The following is a 26,949-nucleotide window of genomic DNA, read 5'->3' as shown; positions in this document are numbered from 1 at the left end:
CGGTAGCACCTCAAGAGGATAAGCGGGTTTGGGTGGTTCTGCTTGCCCCGTTCTTCGTAAGACAACCAGAGCCCTTGTGACACTGCTCTGTTTTTATTTCACAGATAGTAGAAGATCATACAATTAAGTACAAAATGTAATTCCCTTCCATTATTTTAATTAAGGCTGGCTACCTGCTCTTGCAACCAAGCTGTTCAGCAAAGTACCTGTGTGCGGGTTCTTCACGAGTTGAACTTGCCTCTTCCAGGACCCTAGAGCAGTAAAGCCTTTCAGGGAAAACCAAGAATATTCAACAAAATCCCAGTTAAAAACCTGAGCCTACTTATTGCAAAGAGTGCTGGGCCTGACTGCTCAAGGCTGCTGGCTGTCAGCAGTGGCTCTGCTAAGGCTGACCCTCAGAGGTAGCCCAAGCCCCTGCGCGCAGCCATGAGAGATGCAGCTCTTGACCGAAAACATCCTAGACTATGCACCTTGTACTGAAAAAATACAAGCCAATGCTCGAAATGCGAGTTTTCACAAAACCCAGCTGCAGAAGTTGCGGGCCAGCGGTAGCTGCTGTCGCAATACCTGCTGCCAGGTCAGTTTTCCTGGCTGATTTGCAGAGCGCTCGCTACAAGCTGACTTGGCAGCAGCTGCTTCCCTTGCAAATCATTAACACTGTACACAGAAATCGCACCGGGCAGGATCAGTTCAACAGAAGGAGCTTCTCTAAACCCTGAAGTGCCAAGAATTTCTTGGAAACGCGCCTATTTCTAAGTGCTGCGGAGAGACCTGCTGCAGCACTGCATCGGCATTCTGCCTCCCCAGAGCAAAACGCCACCCTCGCTCCTAACAGCTAATCCCGGGTAAAGCTTAAGCCTCGCTGCTCTCAAATCGGCCACGAGGCCGAACTAGAACGATCATCATTCACTGCTCTGTCACTGTTCCACGGCCGAGAGCGTGCTGGGAGCTCACGCTTAAGGAAACCGAGACAGCTGCGCTTATAGCAGCTGGAGGGGATGAACGAACGTGGCGAAGGCTCGCTTCAGCACCCCTGAACAACGAGGCTGAGTTGACAGCTAATGGCCGGGATGAACAGTAAGGACAAAACTAAATGTGACGGCACCTGAAGCCAGTCATTTTAGAGTACTTTTAGTGGAGAAGCTCAGGCCGCAAAGCCTGCTTGCTTCACCAACAGTGCTGTGAGAAGGAGGTACGGTAAAATCATTGCAAATGTAAACTAGCTGAATTATCACATCTCGAGGGAAAAAGTGATCGGTAGCAGTAACCTCGTGCCCTCAGGCACGTGACAGTGGACGAGAAATCGAGACATTTTTATCTAGGTTGCAGCAATAGGGAAACTTGCTCCTGGGTCAGTTAGACAAAAAAACCGAGCATCATTCACGTCGGCATGGGAGCATCCTTTTCACCAAGCAGCTTATCCTCAGTCAGCCTTCCTGGGAATCCGGCCCATCTTGGTGCGGATGTTCCGCAGTAAGAAGAAAGCCACCGTGCTAGCCATACAGGTGATCTCGGCTACCCAGAACGCTGTGGCCCAGCTGTAGTGCTTGGCAATGGTACTGAAGGGTAGTCCAGCCAGAAAACCCCCAACTGTAAAGAAAAAACAAACAGAAAACTAGCAATGCTCGAGGGTCTCAATTTTATCTGCCACTACTTGGTTTTGCCTGTATAAAAATTCCTTGGGCCTGATTTGAACTTAAAGCACAAGGCAAAAACCTGTCAGGTACAGCAGGAAGCATCCCTGAGGCTTCCAGCTCTGTTATCTCTGCTTCTTAGGTGACTTCCCGCGATCAGTAACGTGGCACCCAGGGGCTAGACCACGCATCATCAAGAACACACACGGGCTTTGTTTGGTTTTCAGGGAAACGGGCATTACTCACCATTGGCCATGAGGGCCACTATGGCGTGGGAGGTGCCGCACAGGTTGGCAGGGGCACTTTCGTTGGCTATAACCCCAAACAGGGCGATTGGCCCGTACGAGGAGAACCCGAACACAGCTCCCAGAGTCAGGATCCACAGCTGTCAAAACAAGTTAAGATCAGAAACAGGATCTGTGCATCTTACCACTGTCAATCAGCAGCTGCTGACAAATCGCAGATCCTATGCACGGTACAAGGGGGGTTTGACATTTTCGGGCTGACACCAGCTCCCTGGCCTGCAGACAGAAGAGCTCAAGCCTGTGTCAGACCCTACATACGCACAGCCCAGCTCCACCACACCACCTTGTCAGCCAGCACGTGCTCTCCTCTCCTCTCTCCTATGGTTCTGCCCCCTAGACTGTGTACACGTGCTATACGCTGTTTTGCGAGAAAGAAGGAGAACATTAAAGAGAGATGGGCAACAAGCCCGTGAAATCACAGGAGAGAGCTGTGAATCGAGTCGCTTTTAAAAATGATCCAGGAGACACCAACTAAAAGCTTCTCATTTTAGATGCAAGCGACTGATCAGAGCATCTTTATTTATGAGTAGCCACTATCTGATAACCTCTATGTTACTAAACAAACATAGAAACAAAACCAAAAGACCCCAACGGTCTGAACTTCGGCTTTAGCTTACGCTCTAAGAAAACTATCCGGCTTAGAATTATCAGTCACTTGCAAAACGACAACAAAGGATAAGTAACTTGGCCATCTCACGACTACAGCACGCTTTTTGAACTCTAAACACCATCTGAAGATGCCCAGAAGGAAGTAAGTGCCGTCTTATTTTCCAGATGGGAAACAAAACCAGAGAGTTAGGAAAACACTTGCCAAAGTTAAGCAGGAAGGCACCTGCAGGAACAGAATCATTCCTCCTGACCTCACTCGCAAGACCCCTTAGCTGGCTGGATTTTACCTGATGAACAAGCGTCCGCAGAACCTTCTGTGTAAGAACTTAAAAATTTTATATTCAGACTTTTAAAGTCAGTTAGTGCGATCACATGATTACAAGAAAAGGTTTCTTTCACAAAACTTACAGTAATCTTCTCAATGCCCTGGTTCTAAGTTCTGGAGCGCTAACCAACCTCCCAGGATAGGAAGAAGGCAGATCAGCGAAAGCAGAAACAGGCAGAGGGAGAAAAAAATGCAAGGCAGAAACCTCATGTTCTTTTAGGCCTGTAAGATCAGCTAGAGGTTGCAAGGCTACAGTCCAGAAGTGACTTTCCTGAAGAAGAAAAAAGGGAAAGGAGAAAAGAGGTTTCATTTATTTAGCAATCGTTAGGGCAGACGCAAGTCACGTCTACACTACAGCCGGTAATGCAAGCTACCCAAGCCAACTTAGGCAGCAGAAGCAGTCCAAACCAGGCTACGTTAGCCTGCTTCTCTGTAGCGCAAACAAAGAAAACACAAATTTACAGTTCTTGAGAAGGGTAAAGAGAACAGTCACGCTCCCTGTCATCAAACTCCTCACTGTTAAAGGCCTATCCCTACGACTTAGGTCAGCTGTTCATGCACGGATTACCTTGGGAGAATCGCCTGTGACTGTCACGCGGAAGAGAAACATGGACACACACATCCCAGCCATCATGGAAAGCAGCAACGCGTGCCGAGGATTCCCATAGCTTGACAGACCCACCTGTAACCCAGGAAGGAAAACTGTGGGTCAGAAACTGGAAGGACTCCTTTCATCTTTATGGCCTCAAGCTGCATCAGGGGAGGTTTAGATTGGATATTAGGAAAAATTTCTTCACGGAAAGGGCAGTCAAACATTAGAACAGGCTGCGCAGAGAGGCGGTGGAGTCCCCATCCCTGGAAGCGTTCAAAAAACGGGCAGACGCGGCACTTTGGGACATGGTTTAGTGGGCATGGTGGTGTTGGGTTGATGGTTGGACTGATGATCTTAGAGGTCCTTTCCAACCTTAATGATTCCTAGTTTTTACTTTCATTCAAAAATAATCCAGCCAACAAGCCAGGAAACATGAAATTATTACTCTCCCCTTAATTGGTTTAGTGGTGGACTTGGTAGTGTTAGGTTAATGGTTGGACTGGATGATCTTAAAGGTCTTTTCCAACCTAAACGATTCGATGATTCTATCTTATACTTGTGGTAACTAACACCGTCCACACAGCCCAGTCAGAAACATGAATGGCGCATTAAAAGCATACCTTTTAGCAAGACTTCTTGGTTTGGTTTAAGGACTGCCTGCAGTCAAACTGTGCTAAACAAGAAGCTCTTAGTGATGAATGACACTTCTGTTACCAGCTGCGCCCTATTTCCACCCTGAATTTGGCTTCAGATCCCACCACTGGATTGTAATGTGGGTTTTTTTTTTTCAGCCAGAAGACAACTGTCAACAACCAGATCTCTTTCAACACAGAAATCTGGAGAGCACAGTAAAGCCAACAAATTAAACAGATCAAACATCTTAAACCTGACAGGCATTATCGCAATCCCTAACATCGGCACAGATATTTCCCAACACCTTCTAGGGTGTTCAGCAGTTGTCCTCACGCACGCAGAACTGGGTACGGGCCTATTTCTCAGCTGTACCACGCAGTGGCAAGGCCACTCTGCCTGAGCACCTTAGTTAAGCTCTCGAGACGGGTCGTGTCCCTCCCAGCCTACCTCCACATGAAGGGAAAGAAGCGGGTTAATCAAGAATGGTCTGATTTTCAAAAGTCCCATTTCAAAGCAGGGTAGTTTAGACACAGAACCGCATCCAAAAGAACAGCTTGGGAAGACAGAAGAAAGAAACATGGTACTGAGAGTGGCTGTTTTCTAGCGTGAGGCAGCAGCTCCCTACCTCTGCTTTCTGGGTATCCTGAATCTCCAGAGCACCATAAACAAGGGGAGCATTCCGCTCCACTACTGGTGCAGGCATTAGAGTGTGTGTGTGTGGGGGGGAATAAAAAAAAAAAAAAAAAAAAATCTTTAAGCACCCATGAAGGAAGCCAAAAACAAACGTAAAAATTCTGAAGCAGCTCAAATTGACTCTGTGTCAACGGCCCAGCACACCTGAAGGTCCGGATTACTTACTCTTGCTACCGCTCTGTCAGAAAGGTATCCAGCAGCAATGCTTCCCACCAGACCCCCAATCTCCAAGGCACTCATGTAGGAACTACCTAGAACATAGGTGAGGCAAAGAACGGGCCATTAGGTTCGGTCACAACAGCAAAGCTGCTGCATGCTTTAGACCAAGCTCAACTGCCGTCAGCTCACCACGAGCTGGTTAGGGTTGTCTCTGCTGGACAAGACCCTCCAAGCTCATCCTTGTACCAGAATGCCCATTTGCCAGTCCCAGGAGGGCCCTGGCACAAGACAGCACTCGGTGCATGCAGTAACTTCATCAGCGAGTGATTCCAATAACTAGGTGTACCTAAACGGACAGGCAGGAGGTAAGCAAACAAGTCCCTCGGATAGAGGTGCCTGCGTCCTTTCACTGTACCCAGTCGAGCTCTCTGCCACACCTCCCAAACTGCAGCCACAAAGATTAAAAATGCGGCTTTGCGTCTTACCCACGAGCACGGACTGTCCCCTCTCCTGGATCAGGAAGAGCTGTCCCCAGTCGGTACAGCACGTTTTCACTCCAAAAACGACCAGGTAGCCTGTTGAGAGCACCCAGAGGTATGGTGAAAGCAGCAGCTCTGTCAAAGTGCTATTGTCGCTGGAGGAACCTGTAAGGAAGATCAGGAGGAACGTTACTACTGCTTGAGCACAGCTACCGAACCACACTGACTCAGCGGCACTACAGACACATCTGCAAGCAGGATTCATGCATAAGGACGTCCTTACAGAGGGAGCTATTCATAGCTACTGGTAGTGAATGGCTTTACCTCCCCCTTTTTCTGGGCTTGCTGTGATTTCAGAGTCTTTTCTGTCAATCTATTCCACATTCGTTAAAGATTTCAAAAGAATAATCAAAACACTAACCCCAGTAATTTTCTGTATTGCGCTTGCCAATAAACCCTTCACAAAGGTTGTCAGAAAAACGATCTGCTTCTCCAGATTTTGCGCTAATGCTTTTAAGCTCTGCCTGTGAAAGCCACAACACAGACCCAAACAAAGATGCTGACTTTCAGGTGCTACCTTTATTTTTGCATCAGTTGTCCAAGAACGCTTACAAACCTCCCTTCCCCAGAGAACGCTCTGGGGAAGCAATATTGGTTTTGTACACAAAGAGGTCAAGTCTAGCAGCACAGGCATCGCAGGACAGTGCAGAAGGTAGGCTGAGTTTCCACTGGCCTTTAAAATCCTACAGCAAACCTCTGTTGCAATTCCCCTCTACCTGTTCTGCTTTCGGAGGAGCACCACACTCAGTGGTCTGAACAAACATTTACTAACTAGATGTCCTAGGTTAGGGCAGAAAACACTGAGCAGAGTCCACCGCAAGCCAGGGGTCAAGAGAGCCCACGGCGGGGTGAGGGGAGAACTGCCTGTCCTCTGGCAAAACGGAGAAGAAGGTCAGGCTTAAGGAAGCATTCCCTGCTGTTGCGTTTTTTCTCTCTTGCCGGTACCACCCCCCCAGGAGACTCGGCGCATGGCCTAAGCAAATAAAGCCCCAAGAAAACAAGGGCACTGTTAGTAGGAAAACATTACACAGACAGGGAGATGGAACAGCCAGCCACGAGCGTCTCAGCGATACACACAGGGTCGCTGGCAGGCCAAGGAACAGAATTAATTGGCGGTCAGGCTCTTCCTCTGCTCTGCTGCGCTTTGCTGTGACAGTCTCAGAAGCCCATACACCATCCCCCTCCCACAAAATTACGCTGGGGCTTGGTTTATACGATTTATAACTTCAACATGGCAGCTTGACAGTTACCAGAATAAAGCCGCCGAAAACAACCCCTCACGCGTATCCCGCCGAGCAGCGATTTTGGGAAGTGGGAAGGACGGAGGTCTCGGTACACCGAGAGTGACACGTTTGTGCCAGAACACAGACAGAAGGCACCGCACCTTCTCCCGCGGCTGCCCACTTACAGCGAAGTCTCGTGCTCACCTTTCTTCCCTTTCTTGGCTCCTTGGTCAATGTTGGGTAGCCCAACATCCGACGGTTCGTTTTTAATCAGGACAAGGCAAACAAAAGAGACAACCACGCAGATGAAGCCAGAGAAGGACAAAGTCATGCGCCAATCGTAGTTCAGAGACACGAGAGCAGCGACAAGGGGGCCTAAGCCTCCAGCCAAGTTCATGCTTGTAGACAGGATTGCCCACCAAGTCCCAAACTGGGAAGGCTCAAACCACTGTGCAACAACAAGAAAAATGGCATGAGGTCTGAGAAAAAGCGATGCTGCACCTAAAAACCCTCAGTCAAGGCCCATGCTGCGGGTTTGGGACAATTCAGACTCAGATCTACAAAAGCAGGTAAAGGGAGTACCTGCTCTTTGCTCCCTTAGTCACGCAGGGAACCCCAAACGTTATGCAAGCATCAGCTGCAGGAGCTTGACAGGTGCTCACACCACGAGCCAGCTCGGAGTTATTTCCATTTACAGATGGTGAAACCGAGACACGGGCTGGGAGAGGCAAATTTAAGAGCGCACGGTTCTGCATACTCGCTAGGAACACCGTTCTCCTGGAAAGGTCTGCTGGCACAGGACCGCAAACAGACACGCAGAGAGCCACAGGGTAACTTTAGGACTCCCTCTTGCACTAAGTATCAGGCACGACCGGCTCTGCGCGGCAACGTGCGCTCAGAGCCAGAACCACTTGGGTGGCGGTTGTCGGCAGGGAAAATGTCTGAGTGCTACATTCACAAACGCCTTCAGAAAACACTGTGCGTATTGTTTCCATTATTCGGGAGCTTCCTTTCTGTGCACACAACCATCGCGGACAGTCCTTTTCTCGCCAGCTAGACTGCCTCACAGAAGGGCAATGCATTGTTCGTCTCCCCTCGTCTCATGAGTATGTGCGTTCCTGGATTTCACATCTTTCAAGAGATGTTAGCATACAGCTGACCTCCCTTTCTTCTGCCCTGAGGCAGAAATTGATCTGTTCCATTTAGACTGTCATGAAACCCACATACAGGCAGCTTAGAGGCTTGACTCACGCCGTTCCTCCGTATGTTACCTGGTTTTCTACCTGAACAGCCTGCAATTTACAATTCCTGAGTTCCCTGAGCGTGCAGATGGAATTCTGCTTATCGCTCCTTGCCCAGCAGCCAAACCGCCACAACGGCAGAGACAAGCAGACCTCTGCCTGCACGCTTAAAACACCAGATTCTGACAAATGACATCTCTTACAGCGGAGAAGGTCTGCTACCGGGAGGCATTACTTATCAAACTGAGCTAGAAACGGGGTGCATAAATGCAAGGGCTAATAAACTTTTTGAACATTTGCCAGAATAAGTAAAACCTTGTGCACGGAAACTTGCTCCGCAGGCAGAAGAAAGCACAGCTCGTGCTTTCGACCTCCTTGGCTAGAAGGAAGCAGGAATAGGTGCGAGTTCCTCTGGATTCGGAGCAAGCATTCCTGCAACGCGGTCTGCTCAGATCTGCTGCCAGGAGAGCTTAGAAGAAGAGCCGCGCGAAGTTTCCCCCTCGCCTTTCCTAGCAAACGCTTACTTTTCGCAGTATCTTCCCACAGGGCGGCCAGCCCAGTCCCTGGGCCAAGCCGTTGAGGAACCAGAGCCCGGCGAAGGCCGTGACGGTGGAGCTCCAGGAGAAGACCACGTTGACCAAGCCCACCATCAGGAGGCCGGAGGAGAAGAGCCAGCGGGCGCTCATCTGGTCGGAGAGGACGCCGCTGACGAACTTGCTGATGGCGTACGCCGCGGACTGGCTGCTGGTGATGAGACCTGCGGCGGGGCAGAGCCCGGGACGCACCTCAGCCAGGCGGCACGGCGGCCTGCCCCCCCGTTAGAGCCAGCAGCGAGGGCGGCGGGGGGACCCGGGGCGGGGAGGGTCCCGGGGACCGGCACTCACCCAGCTCGTCCTTCCCCAGCGGCACCTCGGCCATGACGGCGGGCATGACGAACGAGAATGTTTTGCGGTTGAAGTAGTACAGCGTGTACCCGACGAACATGGCCGCGAAGATCACGGCCCGGTACCGCCCGTACCCGCCGGCCGCCATCCCGCCGCACTCCTCCGCGGCCAGGCGGGGACCGGACGGGACGGGACGGGACGGGACGGCCGAGGGCCCGGCCCCGCGAGCGGGCGAGGGGACGGCGCGGGCGGAGGGACCGGCGAGCACCACCGGCTCCTGCCGCAGCCCCGGCTCCTCCCCGCCCCGCCCCGCCGGAAGTCCCGCCCCGCCGCTCCCATTGGCCGCCGCGCCCCGCCCGCCCCGCGGCCCCCCCCGCGCCGCCGCGGCCCCGCCGCCCCGGTCCGCCCCCGCGGCAAACAAAGCGAAGCGTTTTTAAGAGAACGTCAGGAAGTGTCTTTTTTATTTTTGGTTGAAGAGGCCAAAAAATGGAGCACGACAGCAGATGCACATTCACGGGCGTCCGCACGAGTCGATCGCAGACTCCACTCGTGTATTGCAGCACCGAGGGGCCAGGAGGCCGCGGCCAAGGACACGGAGCGTCACGATGAAGCCAGGCCGAGGACACAAGATACAGAGGAAGGAGGATAGTTACGATTAACTCTGCCAGTTTGGTTTCTGCCTCACCCCCTACCTCCTCTGCAGTCCGTCACCGGTGGTTGTTCTGCCTACAAGAAGCACTAACACCTTTCTTCTTTCGGGCGCCTTCGCATTCAGCGTTGCCGTTTCCGAGCTTTTCATTTTATAGTAAACTATAAACACAATCTTTTTGTCAAGTCTCAATTCACCGTTTTCAGACTCTGCTACAGAGCAGGGATAGAGGTGGGCTTAACAACAGTCTATGGAAAATAGACACTGTCCGCCTCCCCAATTCCGTTCCACCATCCCACGAATCCAAATGAGAACACAGCTCCCGTCAGCTGAAACCACACAATTTCTTTAAGCTAGGGCCTCGTACGCAAAGACACCACCATCTCAGCTACGTACGCTTCTGCATCAATCCCATTTATCTTCACCAGAGGAGGTGTGGCACAGTTTATGTTCGAAGTTACTTCCTAAAGCTTAAGATGTTTCTCTACTGCTTTTTCTCCACAGAAAAGTCACTTTGGTGACTTCTGTACCAAAAGAGAGACAATTCTTGGTGGGCAAACTGCCACCTTTAAACACGTAAGAAAAACAAAAAACAATTCACTAAGTTAGTAGCGGCAAAATCCCCAGAAAGAAAAAATAAAAATTTACATCTCTATCCCATTTTGTTGTCACTGTTTGTTGTGTTCCATTTACATCATGACTAAACCAGGTCCATTATAAAATCAAGAAAGTAACCATGAAATAAATAGATGTTGACACTAGTGGGATTTCAGGGGTGTTATAACTCATCGTTTTTCCTGCTTTCTCCTCCAGCTTCTGTCTTCTTCTCTTTTTTGGACCCTGCGTAATGAAGTAGACTCAGTTACATACTGCAACAGTTTTTACAGCATACAAAGCAGCGCTCAAAGTCACTGACATGCATTAAGTATTCCACCAAACTCTCAGTCTGTGGTACAGAAGTCAGGGGAATGCTTTGAGGACTGATCCTCGGCACCAAAGAGCTCAAGACATTACTGCTCTCCACCTGCTGAACATTGCTGTCCTCACAACAGGACTGGCAGAGCAGACACACACCTGCACATCATCTCTTTAACAAAGACAGGCTTACAGACTGGCTATAAACTGTCATGACCAAGGCAGGCCGCATAAAGCAGCTGCCAAGGCAGGCAGCAGTGGTACGTTATAACTTCACACTGAACAATGAAAACGTAGGAACAGCGAGGAACCAAAATTTGTGTCTTCCTCTTTACGGAATTAACAATTGCTTCGCTATAGGGGGTTCTACCATTCTCCTACAGCTAAAAAGATGGAAGGAAGCACACGGACAGCTTGCGCTTGTAGCTACCAAGTTCCAGACTGTTAGTCAAACGTTTACCCACCAGAGTCTGATCCAGGCTCATCATCTGTTGCTACTTTCTCAGCTGTAGGCGGTTCCTTGGCTGGACCAATATCCTCAGGTTTGTCTACATTTAAAGCAGAAAGAAACAGCGCAAAAATTAGGGGAGAACACCTAGGTGATTAGGTGCAGGGACATGAGATGACTAGCAGCAAGGTTTACAAACAAGCCAGCTGTGGTGCCTCAGCAGGACTGTGGCAATTCAGTCTCACAGTGGATCTCTGTAACACTCAGAAGCATCACAGAACCGCTCCTGATTTCTCACTGCCTCTGTCTGCCAGGCTTTATGTCCCTAGGAGCTCTGGAGATTGCACAGGTTGCACAGGCAAGTCATCTTTGGAGCTGTGACTATAAGCAGCATCTCTTACTCAGGCCAGAGGAAGTGGCAGGGAACTCTGCTGACAAACAGCAGTCTAGATTTAAAAGGACCACGGCACTCAGAACCTGAGGATCTTAAAGAGTTCAGAAAACCGCAAGTCTTAGTGTCCCAAGAGATTTTTTTTTTTTTTTTCTTTTCCTCCTGGGGTCCACCTAAGCCACCAACCTTTCTCATCAACAGCTCATTCTGTTCCTTGACATAGGCCATGACCCTGAATACTTACTCTGGACACACAGAATGGAATTGATGGCTTATCTTTCTTGCAAGGCAACCAGCCAGACACTTGACTAACCATCCTAGGAAGTTTATAAATACTTTCTGTCCCTTCACAGAAAAAAAAAAAAGAAAACAAACCCAACACCCGAAAAAATGGTGGGGGGAAAAGGACACCACCACACCTAGATTTTCCCCACTGTCTTTGAAAACTAAGAGGAGGATCATTTGATCCTACCGTTAATTACTGTCTTCACTTATTTAGCTGCCTTTCACTCAAGGCAGAGAGCTATGAGTGCATTACACATGGTAATTATATACTAGAAGTTATATACACGCTCCCCACCCGCTCCTTACCTTCTTGTTTCCCCTCCGTGGGAGGGATAGTGTTCTCAGTCTCAGAGGTTGCTGTAGCATTCTTGCCTGAATCGGTTTTTGTGGTGGTGTTCTCCTTTTTGGGTTTGGGTTTTGCAAACTTGGCCTTATTCAGAAGATACTGCACTTCCCTGTCCAGGGCTGCTATCTTTAGCTCTATATCTTTGGACAGCAGGATGGGTTTCTCAGTAGGAGAGAGCTTGTTCTGTTCAGCCACTGTCTCATTTTTCCAGATCTGTGGGATAGGAAAGAAGAGGTGCTTTTCGGATGCTCTTTGGTTCCAGGAACCACTGTACATCAGTATTTCAAAGCCACCACTCCTGGGCCTTCTAATTTACTCAGGATAATGCTGCTCCCTGTTACCTTTCCACCAGCTTCTTTGTTACCCAGACATATGCAAAATGAAGAAACAGAACCCCCAAAACCCAGCATCCACTTTTAAAAACTGCGGCCAGGTTACTGGGCTACACCTCCACTCCTAGAGACAACTGTCCGCCCACAACACAAGAACCATATCCCCCCAAAGCAGTCTGGGGTCAAGCTGGGCATTAGAAAACGCTGAAACACAGAAGAGGTTCGCTGGTGGCTTGGGAACAAGACACACACGCTCTATTCCATGACCTTGAGTCAAAGTACATAACCTGTTACTTCAGACAGGAAATACAACCCAAACTGCCACCCCCGCCCTCCCCCAGAATCATTCGAGCCTTTATTACCGTTGTTTCATTGATGGCTTTTTCCAGCGTACTCAGTTCCACTTCTGTGAATATCTGGTCAGACTCTGGAATCATTCGGGCTCCCCTTAAAGATAAGAAGAAAGTTTATTTCTGTTAAAATAAACAGATTGCACCTTGGCAGCTCAGTGTTTACAGCTCCAGTAATCATAATAACAACTAGCCACTGCACATACCAATTAGTACATTTTACATTTATGTGTGTCTCGCATCTACAGGAAACAGAGTACTAAATCAATCTCTGGATGCTAAGAATGGAATACAGAGCCAGCAAATGCAGCTATCACCAGATCAGAAAAACAGGTTAGACGGAAAGAGCTGAGGCCATAGGATCAAGAGGGAAAAATCCGCTTGCACATGGTTCATACAGCGATGGACACTTCCTGTCCCCCCAGTTTAAACGGAGCTGGCACGCTTCTGTTAGTGAGTTCTGCAGAACTCAGCACTAGCAAGCAGGGTTTTGATCATCTTTTCTTGAGAAGTGCTAGTGACTTCCAGAACACATTTGATCTGGTCATATTCTGCTGGCACCTCTTACATTACCAGCTGCATGACTCTTCTTCCCAACAGCTTGCTCTTACTTGAGAAAGATGGTTGAGTGGTTGAGCAGACTTTCCAGGGCAGCCAGGCGTTCCGGCCACTTCCTCCTTTCCTCGACACGGAAGAAGAGGTTCCTACAAAGCTTTTTCAGCTCTGAAAGCTTGTCTTTCAGCTCCTGCAAATGGGGGAGAGGGAAAAGGAGACAATTAGTTTGCCCACTGTCTAACATTATAAACCTCAGAAGTTAAAACTGCAGTTTTTGTCGTTCTCTCTATCAAATATATTATTTCCATACAGTAAAGAGAGCCACGTGACTAAGCCTGATGTGGAATCAACAGGTTACTGCGGAAGCTGTTGAAGACGCACCCGTGGCTGGAAGAACTTCGTATTTTGTTCTGTGCATAACGCACTGAGGAAGCAAGAAGCTTTCAAGAACCAGATTACAGGATCAAGATGGATCAATACTCTGTCAGCCTGTGTGGTCATTTCCATGTCAGCGATAGCAGACTGGCATCCTGACTACACGCAGCAATACCTTAGTTGTGGCTGCATAGCCCTCCTCCTCCATCCAACTGGATGCCTCGCTAAGCTTTCTGGAAATTTCTTCTCTTTGCTCCTCTGTTGAGACAAACTGATACTCCTCTTGGTAAAGCTTGTCCTGAAAAGAACAAAGCAAGCACTCCCGTCAAATACCACCAAGCGTGGAAGCATAAAACAACCAGGTCGCCCACTTGCAACTGGGCTGGACTGTAAACTCCTGGGGTGCCGCCTGCACTGGCCAGGAGATTCTCATGCAACCCTCCCAAATCTGAGCTCTTGCTCCCAGCATTACCAGGAGCAGGATGGCAACGCACCAGGTATATAGACACACGCGCACACCAGGTCTATGATGGTAAAGCTGCGACAACCATTAATTTCACACACACTTAACATTAGTTGCCTCTTCTGCACAACAGATCTTGAGAAGCTGTAGCTCCTTTACAGCCCGAGTGCAATTGTTCCAAAACACACAGGTAAGTGCACATAAGGGACACCGGAAACCGGTAATGCATTAGCCACGCTGAAGGAAAACATTCATTTTGTGTCAAGGAAACCTCCCAAGTCCAGATGGGCTTGGGAAGCCTGATGGTAGCAGAAAAACTGACTGAAAGGCAAAAGTTGGGCTCTTCAAATCAGCTTCCCCCAGCTCAAACGACTCCCCCGCATTCAGATCAGCCAAGCTGGGTAAGACACTTCTGCCTGCTCTCCAGGAATTCTCATTTCTTTATACCCCTCTCTTACCTGGGTCTCAAAGATGAATGACTCCAAGCTGTTGGCTGATTTTTCTCTTTCCTGTTTCTCTAGATCTCTGACTGTCAAGTCTTGGAGTCTAACGTGCAAAGAGAACAGAAATCAAAGGTAGCAAGTGCCTTTAGACGAGCACCACATCAAATAAATCGGCTTCTGACAACAGCAGTGCTACATGAGCTATCGCTGTTCCAAAGCAATTCACTACCTTTACTTAAAGCTTTAACCTAGCAGAGCCATTTCAAACATACTTTTTCATTGAGCTCTTTAGTTCATCCTCCAGCGGGTCAGGCACATCATTTACATCCACTTCCATGGTGATCTCGTGGACAAGCTTCTGCTTCTTGGGTGCTTTGATCTTCTTCTCCTCCTCTGTTTTGGTAACTGTGCTGTCACTGGAACTTTTGGACAGTTCCTCCTCTTTCGCATTTTCTCTACTTTCTTTGGGATCCTGTAACAAATAAAGTACGTTCTCAGGCAAGGGAACAGATTTGCAGATTTTGCAACTTTTTTCCAAGGCAGGGCACTAACAGGGAAAGAAGAATTCAACTGAGGAAATTCCACTTCTCAGACACTGAAAACACAGTCCCATTCCTTCAGTCTGATGCTCACCTGAGACACTAATTTCTCGCTGCCTTCCTTTTTCTGTGACTCTGCTTTTGGAGGGGCAGTTTCTGCCTGTCCTGGAGACTGCTGTTTCTCTTCTCCCTGCTCTTCACCGGCATCTTCTGCACTACTTCTCTGGTCTTGTTTCTCCCCCTGCTCCTCTTTACCTGTTTCTGCTAGGCTCTCTTCTTCTTCCTGGTCATCACAGGCAAGTAAAGGGGAAACCAACACGGTGTTTTTAATGCAGAAATTCCATGCAAATGTTTCACAGAACAGACAATTCTCTGCTAAAAACATACGGACGAGAACCAGCACTCACAGTGACAGCAGCCATTAGCAAGGGACTGTGCTGAGCTAGAATATTAAGAGTCACTTCAGTGCAGGACACGACTCTGTGACAAGGAGCTTTCGTCTCACTGGAAGGAAACTTAATCACTACTGCTAGCATAACGGCAGCTGTGCCTATATGGCCCAGGAGAAAGCAAGGAGCCTGCTAGACACTTGCACAGACAACACCCAGGCAGAAGCCTATCCATAGAGCACCAGGACAATTTAGAAACGAGAGACTTCCCCAGAAACAAGTCCTGTGACATCAGTCCACCACTGCTGGACTTGAGAGCAAAAGATCACAAGTTTCTTTAAACGCATGCCACATGAAACTCAAGGTGAATATAGCGCTTTCTGAAAATATTTAAAATCCTGACATGCTGCCAGACACCTTTAGCTCTGCTCACGTAAATCGCTGCCTCTTTAGCGGCCACAGCAAGACCCAGGGGCTCCCTCCCGCTAGCAGTCACCCTTGGGGCTCACCTGAACCGAGTCTGTCAGGTTCTCTCCAGTCTCTGGCGTAGGGCCACCACCCCCAAACAGACTTGAGATGGTGTTTCCAAGTTCTGTCGATGGGAGACAAAAAATCCAGAATATTGTGTATCCAAAGGAGGAAGAAAGTCACGTTCAGCGCTCAGTTCTTCCCCTCACAACCATAATGATCACCAGGGGGCTACACACACTCCAGAAAACCATCCTTCCCTGACCTCACTTTGTGGTTTTGCATGCACAGACAAGCGGGGCCTCTACCTCTGCTGGATTATGACCTGAAATTTGTAACTTCCACTAAAAAGCTTCAAGCTTCAACCTGTGGCTGCATTAGCCATCCCTGCCTCTCCCCTTTGCCTCCAAACATGCGGATTTCCAAGTCCTCTCTACAAGGAAGTCTGTGCTCTAAAAAGCTGAGCAGTGTAAAGCAGGGATCAGGGCATCACAACCCAGACAACAAGAAGGGAGAACACTGCAGGGCTGTGGATACAGGGATTCACTTCAGGACAGACCTCCTGAAATTAGCAGCTGTGGCTGAACAGAGGAAACTACTCGTATTTTTCAAGTTGCAATGCATGCCATAGTCACCTTAGGAGCATATGACATTTCAGAGCTGCTGGCAGCACCCAGAAGCCGCTTGCAAAGGCCTTCAGGTATCTGGAGCTGTATACACAATCAGAGGCTATGGCTAACCATTTAATTTCTACGTCCCAAAAACCATGGTGCTTGCTCCACTGAAAGCGATGATATGCTTTAGTTATCCTAGCTACTGTAGGTAAAACGCAACAGCCAGTATGAAAATCAAAGTTCGGTATTTACTTGTCAGCGTTGACTCCTCCTCCAGCTTGTCTTCCACCAAGGTCTCAAACACTGATTCCACCTTGGAGAGGGGAGCACAGAATTAGTTTTAAGCACGGACTGTCAACACCAGAGAGAGGGACAGGACTGGAAAATACTTAGGCTGACAAGCCTCACAACAGGGTGGTGCTTACCCGGTCAAGACTTAGTACTCCGCTCTCATCCATATTGAAGTGAGCTTTGATGCCTTTGGATTCATAATCTGAGTGCTTCTTGAAACTGTCCCCCACTCCCTTTAGCCTCACGGTAGTGAGATTGAGAGAACCAAAAACCCTGATGACACAGAGACAAAAGCAGAGAAAAAAAACTTAACATAACTGTGCTGCAGAACAGCTAACCACTTCTCATGCTCACGTTTGCAGCGATGGACAACCGCACAAAGCAAGGAACCAGCACGGTTCGGTTTGCTAAAGCGCATACGACTCTGAGAACAGATCTGCAAATATGCGCTGGTGGCCAGTCAGACTCACAGGCCTGCCTGCCAATAACATTTTCCAGCTAGACATATTGCACTGCCGTGGAGCTGCCTGCTCAGACGCTTGCCTTGACTCACCGCATGTCATCCTGGTTCAGGAAAGACAGATCTCCATAGTTGACATAGAACTCAAAGTCATCTGTGTAGCGGTTGAAAGTGATAACTTTGCGCTGTGGATAGGGGGCCATGCGCTGGAACAAAATCCTCTTGTTATGCTTTAAACTCTTAGATTTATCCTCCTCCTCAACTTCACGAGTGAACTCCACCTGCATCGCAAACAGAAAATGTGACTCAGCAACTGCAAACTTCCTCTTACGGCACCTTACGTCAGAGGTTTCCGCAGCATTTGGCTGCTCTACCTCACGCAAAAGTTGGGGGACAAGCAAGTATTTCTCAACAGATGTTTCTATACACCTGGCTTCTTGGATAGAGTGCTCCTACAACTTTCTTCTGCCTTCGTTAGATTAGCAGAAAGATCTCCCTAAGTTCCTCACTCAAAGGAATCCGGCAGATCACCTGGAACATTTCTCCCAGCACAGCCCCATTTACCCCAACCTTGCACAAAAAGAAAGCCAAGGGTTACCTGGATAGGAAACACAGCGGCATCCCGAACAACAAAAGGCTTCACCTTAAAGGCTTTGCTCAGAGCAGCTGCCTGGTAGACTGCACCCATAGCAGCAGCCTCATCGGCATTGATGTTCTTGCCCAGTTCTTCTCTATGAAGTGAAAAGCAACAGACGTCAGCTTTGCAGCTGCTGCCACGAACAGCAACTTGTCAATAGGAGACAGACTAGAAGGGGGCCTCACATACTCACTTGCCCACAGCTTTCAGCAAAACCTCCTGCACTTTGGGGACCCGTGTGGCACCGCCAACTAGAATCACCTGGTCAATTCCATCCTAGGGATTGGAAACAGTCACCTTGTCTTGAGAAAGCAATTTTGGAAAGCTAAGTTCAGGGCTTCCTCACGCTCCTTCCCCCGTCACCACGCACCGATGTGGTGCTCTGAGAACACCCACGCTACGTCCTGCCGTCCCAGTGCACCTCAGCGCCCGACAGAGCTCAGACAGGCTAACACAAGCCATGCCGACATGAGGAACCTGGAGTCAGGTCTGCCAAACAGGGACAATGTGACTGCTGCTTCAAGTCACCTGAAATGTGGGACTCTCTTCAAAGTTAGACGGACTACAGTTTAATACCAGAGGAGCCAGCGACTCAGACAGCAAGATGGACCAGAACAGACAGAAACCCGGACTCCAAGAGGTGACTCAGTGTCTTGCATTGAATGCCAGAGCCAAAAGATGCTCAAGAGAGTCCTGACACCCTGGAAAGTGAGCATTTAACAAGGCAGTAAATCTCTCCAAAGGACTGTATCGTGTTTGGTCCAATGGCAGTCCGCAACAGGGCTTCTAAAGGGAGCGCTCAAAGGAGAAGCCTGAACAGCAATAACTCTGTTTCTGGGCCCTTTGAGATAAAACTTCAGAAGAGAGACCAGAACCAGCATCCGAGACAAAAAAAGGAAGGATCACTGTTTCAAACCTCCAGCCCAAGAGTAAAGGTTTTTAAACAAACGCCTCTTCCAAGTCCTTTGTTTCTGGTGCATAGCGCAGGGAGCCATGACAGACTCCTGCTTGACACCGCAGAAAGCAACCTCACTGCAGCAGCAACACCACTCTCTTACACTAGCAGGCATCCGTACCTCTCGGCAGTGCTGATAACACAATCGCCGATGCTTTGATCGTGACACAACAGCAGCTCCCTGCACAGAAACTTCTGCCGCCTTAATGCATTCCTAAACCTACCAGGTTCATCTCTGCGCTGCTCAGAGCCTGCTGCACAGGTCCTGGGACTCGCTGGAACAAGTCGGAGCACAAATCCTCAAATTCTTGCCTTGAGACCTTGGCCTTGAAGTCAATGTCATCTAGTAGCCCCTCAATCTGTCCAGGAAAAAAACCAGCCAGAATGAAATTATTTGTGGAGTATTCTCCAAGCAAAATCTTTGCCTGACTTGCCCAGAGTGCAAAAAGCTCCAGCTTTCTTAACACACCTGGGACCCAACCACACTCATCCAAACCCTGCCATTGCTAAGGTGACAAGAGAATTGAATGTGGATGTAACAGACAACTTCTCTCGATGCAAGTTTATTTACCGAAATTCACACTCTCATCCATTCTGCTCACTTAATCACCAGTGGTACCTGGTGGGCACAAGTTGAGAGGAACCACCAGTGCCACCACCCCTGGAACACCAGGAGCGATGCCCTTCAGCACACCAACACTGCAGAGGGACAGCGTTCCTGCACACCTCTCCATAACCCACCCCACCCTCAGTCCTAAAAAAGCTAGAAGCCCTGTGACAGAAGGTCAGACCTGCGCCATGTGGTCAGCATTCGCGCTCAGGACAGTTTTCAGGCGGTTGGCCTCCTTCAGTAGCTTGGCCATGGCCCGGGGATTCTTTCGGACGTCTTTTGAAGGGTGCTGATCATTAAAGAGTTTCGCCAAATAGTCCCGGAGACGAAGCTCCATCTCTAAACCTCCAAGAGTACGGTCAAACCTGAGCAAAAGAACAGACAGAGATGTAACAACTTAAACTGAGTTGAAATACAAACAAATTTCATGTTATTACTTCACAAATACGCAGAGCAGCAAGTGGTCAAAAGCAGCTGCAGTACTACCAGCTGTGATTGACTGTAAAAGAACAGCAGCTGTTCCAAAAATAACACATTATAATGAAACAAAGAAAAGAAAGATTCACCACCACAGTAGCCTTTGAGCAGGAAAAACTTCATTATACTTATGGTAAAGGCCTTAATGCCAAGCACATCGAACAGCTGAGAAGCCAAAGGATAACTGTCTCAGGTCCCAGGTATTTTCTTGGAAACAGCAGTATAAACGTTTTGGAGTTAAAATTGCTGAGCTGGCAATTCACAGCACCCCCCTCCTTATCTGGCAAACACACTGCATTTTCATTCCTCTCTAAAACAATATTCTGCTTTTTCGAACTGACACGTTCTGCTTCTGTAAGACCATAGGAAATGGTATTACGCTAAAATGGCTTGAGACTATAAAAAAAACCAGCAAGCCTGAAGCAAATTAAGTATACGTGTTTGCCTCCTGGGCTCCTGGAAGTTCTCAGGTACTTTTTGCACAAGAAGGCAACAACAGAATTATTACCAAGTGGAGCGTTCTCACTCCAAACGCTTCCCACTCTGCCATTCAAACTACTGTGCTGAAGCCTCGCTGCAAAATTCCACATTTAGAGGAGACTGTGAAACAAATGGTTTCTTTCCTGAGACCTGTGGGTTTTGTGCAACTCATGTTGAATTCTTACCCAATGCCCTGGATCTGCAATTGAGGTTGTGTTCCCGAGTCCTTAGTTTTCACTGTCTGATACGTAACAATAGTACAAACGGTGCTTCCTGCTCCCATGTCGTAAAACATGATATTCTGAAAAGAAAAGCTGGGACGGTGAAGCAGAAACACCTGGATATCCCCCATGAATAAGGAAAGAACCCACTGCTGTCCGAGCCTGATACAGGCCAAGACTATCCGCTCCCTAGCCTGGCTTTATACCGTAAAGACAGGACTCGTACATTGATCAAACACAGGAGGAGTTCAGGGTCACGCTTGACACAAGTGGACAAGAAACAGGTTTTTTTTAATCCATTTTGTAGATCAGAAAACAACGCTTTGCTCTTTAAAAGTTTCTTCAACCTCAGGAAAATCACGTATTTCAGAGTCAATCTTCCAATACCTTAGAAAATTGCTAGCGTTATTTCCCCCCCCGCCCCGGTTGATGAACAAACACAGGTTTACAAAATGGGAACTCCCAGCCACCTGCCCTCACTCCAGAAGCTTTCTGGCTTCATCATGTATTCACATAGGGTTTCATCTCGTCCTCTTGCTGATGACCGCACAAAACCAGAGAAGATTGGTTTACTAGCAGAGGCCACTTCCTCACAGTTAAGTCCTTTTGATTTTATCTGCAGCACTTTCTCCCCCACATGCAGGCACTTGCACTGGACTCTCCACATCTCTCAACTGCACCTACCTGTGCGGTAGCATTGATGTCTTTCCTCCTAAAAACTCCATAGTTCAACGCTACAGCAGTGTTGTCGTTGATCAGCTGCAGCACCTTCAAGTCGGCCATGCGAGCGGCGTGCAGAACGGCTCTCCTCTCCGCCTGGTTGAAGTAGGCAGGAACAGTGATCACTGCGTCCTTGATGGGCTGCTCTGAAAGAGTTGCAGGGAATGTGTTTTTCCATCAGTGCAGCCACGTGCAAAGACTAGCTGTAACGCAGTGACAGCGGCAAAGCCAGGGAATCCAAGGTAAAGGCTTGTACAGAATGCAGTCCTGAAGCAGCATCAGCAGCCAGGCTCATTAGGGATGAATCTCTCTGTGTGCTGCTGAAACCAAGCACACTTTGCAGATTCTCGCAAAGCCACATGTCTACTGATCTCTCTCTTTCACACATTAGGATACTCTCAAGTGCTCAACCTGAAAACTCAGGTTTCAACAAACGTTATCTTCACAGAGGCTTACTTCATCACTGGATTATGCTCAGCCTCCAGAGTAAAAAGTGTTTGGGCTGACCTTAATATTACTAACCAAACAACACACAGCCTCCTAGTAATGATGCAAGTCAAACACACCAAGGAAATTCACCCACTTTTCATTACTGTGGTATTTCACTATAGCAATACGGCATGGAAAATGTATGACAGACTCTTATCTGTTAAGAAGTTTCACAATAGAGGGCAGTTCTTGCTCTTTAATTGTAGTTCAGCTCCAGCAGCAAGTCTCCATCCAGACCAGTTACAACACAGACTTCAACAGAGCTGTTTCCATTTTTCCCGGTGGTTACCTACTAACCTGCCTCTGCTCTACTCACACACATGAGCGAGAAAACACTTCACTCTTTCTCCAGAGATTGCCAGTAAGGCTCCTTCACTGCAAGGTTGGGTGGGATCTGGGGTGCCTGCCCCCAAGAATAGGATTAAGCCTCCACACTTGCATCGTATTAGAAACAAATGACAACTTGATAGCTGCTAAGTCTTGTTTACAGCCTACAGCTGAAGAAACCCAACATTCTGTTTCTAAAAAGCCGTGGGTTTCAAACACCTTCAGTCTCTACTCAAATCCTCTAATATACACACACGCAGATAGTGTAAGAAACAGCTAAATCCTTCCAACCTGCAAATTCCTCAGCCAGCCCACGTGAATAGTTCAGGATCATCCCCAGCATCTCCTCTGGAGAATACTGCATCGTTCTACAAGAAACAGACAGGACAGAAAATTACAGCAACAAGAGTCAGCTGTAGAAGTCTGGCAGCCAAAGTCCCACCCACAAGGAACCCAGCAGCAGCCACTTACTGGGACAGCTTGAAGACAACCGTCTGCCTTTTCTCATCCTTCACCAGTTCGTGCTCTGGGAATCGGGACCGGTACAGCGCCACGTGGGGGTTATCGATACGCTTACCCAGCAGATCCTGAAAGTATCTGAATGCCACCTTGGGGGTCCTTATGGACTGCGGAAAGAAAAAGCACATCACCCAGCTGTATTTCTTCGACTTGGCTGTTGTCAAACAAACCTCTCCTGAGCTATGCGGTGAACGGCTCTTGTTATGACAGTTTGGAGCACAAGACCAGTACACAAAGAGCCAGCACAGAGAGCCAGTAACGCACCAAGGAGACGAGAAGTACAGGAGAAGAAATAACACTTCCTAGCTTGGACATTTATTATGAAGGATCCAGCAGTGGGAACATAATATTCTGCATACAGGAACTGCAATGGGAACACATATTCTGCGTGCAGGAACTGCAGTGGGTGCGACAGACGGGTGACAAGAGCTCTTACCATTCCTAGTGCACTATCACCAAAGAGACGCTCGTTCTCCTTCAAAGAAACAGCCACAGGGGTTTTCCTTCGTGACTCCCTGTGCAGAAAGAGAGGAATAAACCAGTCAAAACAGAGGAACGTTCAATACAGAGTCCCCAGTGAAGAAGGGTGTTGTTTCCATTTCAGAAAGACTAAGGGGCAATGCTCAGATACCACCTACAGAGAGGAAGGCCAGCCTCAGTTCATCTGAAGGGCTGCAATAGCAGCACCTCCCCTCAGAGCTTTCACATCTCCTGACATTCCTCATGACACAGACAAGTAACATGCTTTGCCAAAACACAGACAGACATCTTTCAAATTCACAGTCGAAGTTGTGGCAGGCAGATTATTGTTTTCCCATAACGGAAGAGAACTTCACAAGAGGGGACTCGTTTCTGCTCCGATTCATGCATTGGCACACCAAGGTAAGTACTTCACTACGGTAACTAGGAAATGGCTTAAAATTGTCCACTAAGCTCAGTGCTACCCACTTCCACAACACATTATCACTTCTGTAACATAAGGCTACAACAAAATGACTGGTCACAAAGAAGAAAGGCTCACAAATAGCTTTCTGGAATGTGCTGCTTTGTACTTAGACAAGACTTGCTTTATTTCTGCTTTCCTCCACCAGCGAGCAAGGCGAGACAGTTCCCTCGTTCTATCAATGACTGCCAAGTTTCAGGGAGCTGGGTGAAGCATCCATTTATTATCATCTCTCAGTCTAGACTCCAGAAAATGAAGCTGTTCCTGACCGTATGTCCTCTCCCAACCGCAGATTTTTCATTCAGTGTCTGGGGGACGGGCTGCAGCAACAGCAGCCAAGTGAAAGGGGAGCTTTATTTGCTTCACAAATGAGCATGGGTTCCAAACAGCTGCAGCAAAACAAACCCGCCTCTGGGTTCCCCAACAGGGAATTGAAAAGCGGGCTTCTTAACTGGACAGGCAAGAACACAATGCTATGCCCTTTCGCGTTTGAACCGCAACGTATCCTTAATCACGCAGGCTTTCAGTTCCTTGTTTAAAAGGCCCCCAAAGTGGAATGAAGCACCCCTAAGGTAAGGTTAAAAAATGCCCTGAACGATAGCCACAGGCCGCTCACCTGCGGCAGGAAGCAAGTCAGAAAATCCCGAATTAGAGGATGGGCCCGTCCCCCTTGCAACAGGGGGACGGCATTCACTGACCCCTCATTACCCTAAATCATTGCCTCCTTGCAGCATTTACAATGACATTACGAACCGCAACAAAACAGCCGAGACCACCCCCCACGTTATGTCTCCGGTATCGGTATCGGGACAGGCTTATGGAACGGCTGCTTACTTGTTCAAGACGATCTCCATCGGCACCCCGGGCTTCACGATGGCGATCTTCATCGACTCGCTACCAACGTCCACCGACATCACCGCCACGGGCTCTGCAGCACGTCAGGGAAAAAAAAAAAAAAAAAACAACCCAAAAAAACTCTCCTGTAAGAAACTACGTAGTGACAGCCCAAACTTCTTCCCAGTACCGAGCGGCCTGGGGCGGGGAATAAAGCCGTCCGGAGAGGACGATGCCGACGCGCCGCGGGGCAGCCGGCCGCTCGCCACCCCCCAGGCCTTCCGCGAGAGGCGCCGGCACACCCGCTCTCGCACGGCGAGCGGAGGGCCCGGGACCCCGCCGCCGCCACCGGCCCCGCGCCGCACGTACCGGTACCGGGCGGGCAGCAGCAGAGGAGAAGCAGCCAGGCCCAGGTCAGCACCCAGCCGAGCACCCTCGCCATGCTCGCCACCGGCCCGTCCTCTCGGGCCCGGCCCGGCCCGGCACGCGCTGCTCTGCGGCGGCGGCCCCGGCGTCTCGCGCAACCCCCGGCCCGGACGCGGCGCCAGCTTATTGGCGCGGCCGCCAAGCGCCGGGCCCCCCGTGCGCCAATCCCGGCGGCCCGCGCCCCCCCATTGGTCCACGTCGGGGGAAGCCGGAAGCGGGCACGACGGGAGCTTCGGTCCCATTGGACGGGAACGACGGGGCGGGGCAACGGGAGGGGCGTGCGTGGTGGCGTCATACGTACGCGTGCGCGCGCAGCCGCAGGGCAACAGCGCCACGTGCGGCCCATTTGTTAGACGCGCGCGCCACCTGGCGGCTGAAAGGCGCGTTGCCGCCAACCGGCCCCGCCCATGACCACGCCCTCTCCCCGCCAGGACCACGCCCCCTTCCCCTGACCACGCCCCTTCCCCAGTCCCCGAGGGGCGTGCGTGATGGCGTCATACGTGTGCGTGTACACCCGCGCGGCAACGGAGCCACGTGCGGCCCGCCTCCTTAGCGGGCGTGCCACCTGGCGGCTGGGAGGAGCCGCGCCACAGCCCTGCCCCGCCCCTTCCCCGGCCCCGCCGCTAAGCCGGGTCCTGGCCCCGCCTCTGCCCCTTCCCCGGGCCCCGCTCCGCCGCTTCCCGGGGCCCCGCCTCTGCCCCGAGCCCCGATCCGCCGCTTCCACGGCCTCGGGCTGCGCCCCTCCCCCGGGGCCTAGCACCGCCTCTGCACTGGGCTCTGCCCCTTCTCCGCCCCTGCCCCTTCCCCAGCACGGCACCGCCCCTGGCCCCGCCCCGGCTCTGCCCCGCCTCTGGCCCCGCCCCTGCCCCGTCCTGGCCCCGCCCCTGCCCTGGGCTCCGCCTCTGCCCGGTCCTCGGCCCCGCCCCTGCTTCTGCCCCGCCCCCACCCCTGCCCCGGGCCCTGCCCCTTTCCTGGGCGCTCTGACACTTACAGAAGCGTTTAGGTTGGAAAGGCCCTTTAAGATCATCCAGTCCAACCATTAACCTAACGCTGCCAAGACTACCATTAAACCACTTAAGGGAAGAGTAATAATTGATTTCATGTTTCCTAGCTTGATGACTGGATTTTTTTTTTTTTTTTTTTTTTTTTTTTAACTTGAAAGCAAAAACTAGGAATCATTAAGGCTGGAAAGGGTCTCTAAGCTCATCAGTCCAACCATCAACCCACCACCACGCCGGTCCATCTCTGCCCGGGGCCCCGCCTCTGCCCCGAGCCTCGCTCCGCCGCTTCCAGGAGCCTCAACCCTTCCCCGGCCTTCATCCCTGCCTCACTCCCCATCCAACAACATCTCTCACACACACACACACACATCCCCCGGATTAGCCGAACCCCGCCTCTGCCTCAGGCACCGCCCCTGCCCCGGACCGACCCCGCCGCTTCCCGGGGCCCCGCCCCTGCCCCGAGCCGCGCTCTGCCGCTTCCTCGAGCCCCGATCCTGCCCCGTGCCCCATCCCGGCCCCACCGCTTCCCCGGGTCCCACCTCTGCACCGTGCCCCCCACCCCCCCCTTCCAGGGACACGCCTCTGCCTCACTCTCCGCTCCGCCCCTTCCCCGGGCTCCGCCTCTGTCCCGGGCCCCGCCCCTGCACCAGCCCCTGGCCCCGCCCCTTCCCCGGGCTCCGCCTCTGTCCCGGGCCCCGCCCCTGCACCAGCCCCTGGCCCCGCCTCTTCCCCGGGCTCCGCCTCTGTCCCGGGCCCCGCCCCTGCACCAGCCCCTGGCCCCGCCCCCTCCCTGGGCTCCGCCTCTGTCCCGGGCCCCGCCCCTGCACCGGCCCCTGGCCCCGCCCCTTCCCCGGGCTCCGCCTCTGTCCCGGGCCCCACCCCTGCACCGGCCCCGGGCCCCGCCCCTTCCCCGGGCTCCGCCTCTGTCCCGGGCCCCGCCCCTGCACCAGCCCCTGGCCCCGCCCCTTCCCTGGGCTCCGCCTCTGTCCCGGGCCCCGCCCCTGCACCAGCCCCTGGCCCCGCCCCTTCCCTGGGCTCCGCCTCTGTCCCGGGCCCCGCCCCTGCACCAGTTCCTGGCCCTGCCCATTGGCCCGGACCCGCCTCTGCCCCCGCTCCTGGCCCCACCCCTTCCCCAGGCCCCGCCCCTGCACCGACCCTTG

At 50.8% G+C, this 26,949-nt stretch overlaps 2 protein-coding genes across 3 annotated transcripts; both read right to left on the bottom strand.

The window, feature by feature from the left end:
- Positions 1–6: 6 nt before the first annotated feature.
- SLC37A4 (solute carrier family 37 member 4) lies at positions 7–8,985 on the bottom strand. 2 transcript variants are annotated; one of them, XM_075723134.1, is made up of 9 exons: positions 8,838–8,985; positions 8,478–8,710; positions 6,917–7,160; positions 5,436–5,594; positions 4,957–5,042; positions 3,442–3,555; positions 3,079–3,144; positions 1,881–2,019; positions 7–1,590 (listed from the first exon to the last, which is right to left on the bottom strand). In XM_075723134.1, exons 1-9 carry the CDS (start codon positions 8,983–8,985, stop codon positions 1,424–1,426), a joined length of 1,356 nt encoding a protein of 451 aa, XP_075579249.1. In that variant the 3' UTR covers positions 7–1,423. The 2 variants fall into 2 exon arrangements, with proteins under 2 accessions (XP_075579249.1, XP_075579250.1); XM_075723135.1 differs by lacking the exon at positions 3,079–3,144.
- A 311-nt stretch (positions 8,986–9,296) lies between these two features.
- On the bottom strand, positions 9,297–24,804 carry HYOU1 (hypoxia up-regulated 1). The gene is made up of 24 exons (XM_075723416.1): positions 24,732–24,804; positions 24,363–24,456; positions 23,022–23,100; positions 22,538–22,692; positions 22,358–22,434; positions 21,215–21,396; positions 20,495–20,610; positions 19,534–19,717; positions 18,967–19,101; positions 17,981–18,063; positions 17,749–17,881; positions 17,244–17,431; positions 16,825–16,963; positions 16,652–16,712; positions 15,827–15,909; positions 15,023–15,211; positions 14,662–14,861; positions 14,405–14,492; positions 13,659–13,781; positions 13,165–13,298; positions 12,566–12,650; positions 11,832–12,084; positions 10,866–10,949; positions 9,297–10,326 (listed from the first exon to the last, which is right to left on the bottom strand). The coding sequence occupies exons 1-24, from the start codon at positions 24,802–24,804 to the stop codon at positions 10,265–10,267; spliced, it is 3,000 nt and encodes a 999-aa protein (XP_075579531.1). The 3' UTR covers positions 9,297–10,264.
- Positions 24,805–26,949: the final 2,145 nt, after the last annotated feature.

Source organism: Pelecanus crispus, chromosome 19, assembly GCF_030463565.1.
Source record: "Pelecanus crispus isolate bPelCri1 chromosome 19, bPelCri1.pri, whole genome shotgun sequence".
Classification (NCBI taxonomy): Eukaryota; Metazoa; Chordata; class Aves; order Pelecaniformes; family Pelecanidae; genus Pelecanus; species Pelecanus crispus.
The sequence above is the reverse complement of the archived record's forward strand: the minus strand, read 5'-3'. Positions and strand labels throughout refer to the sequence as shown.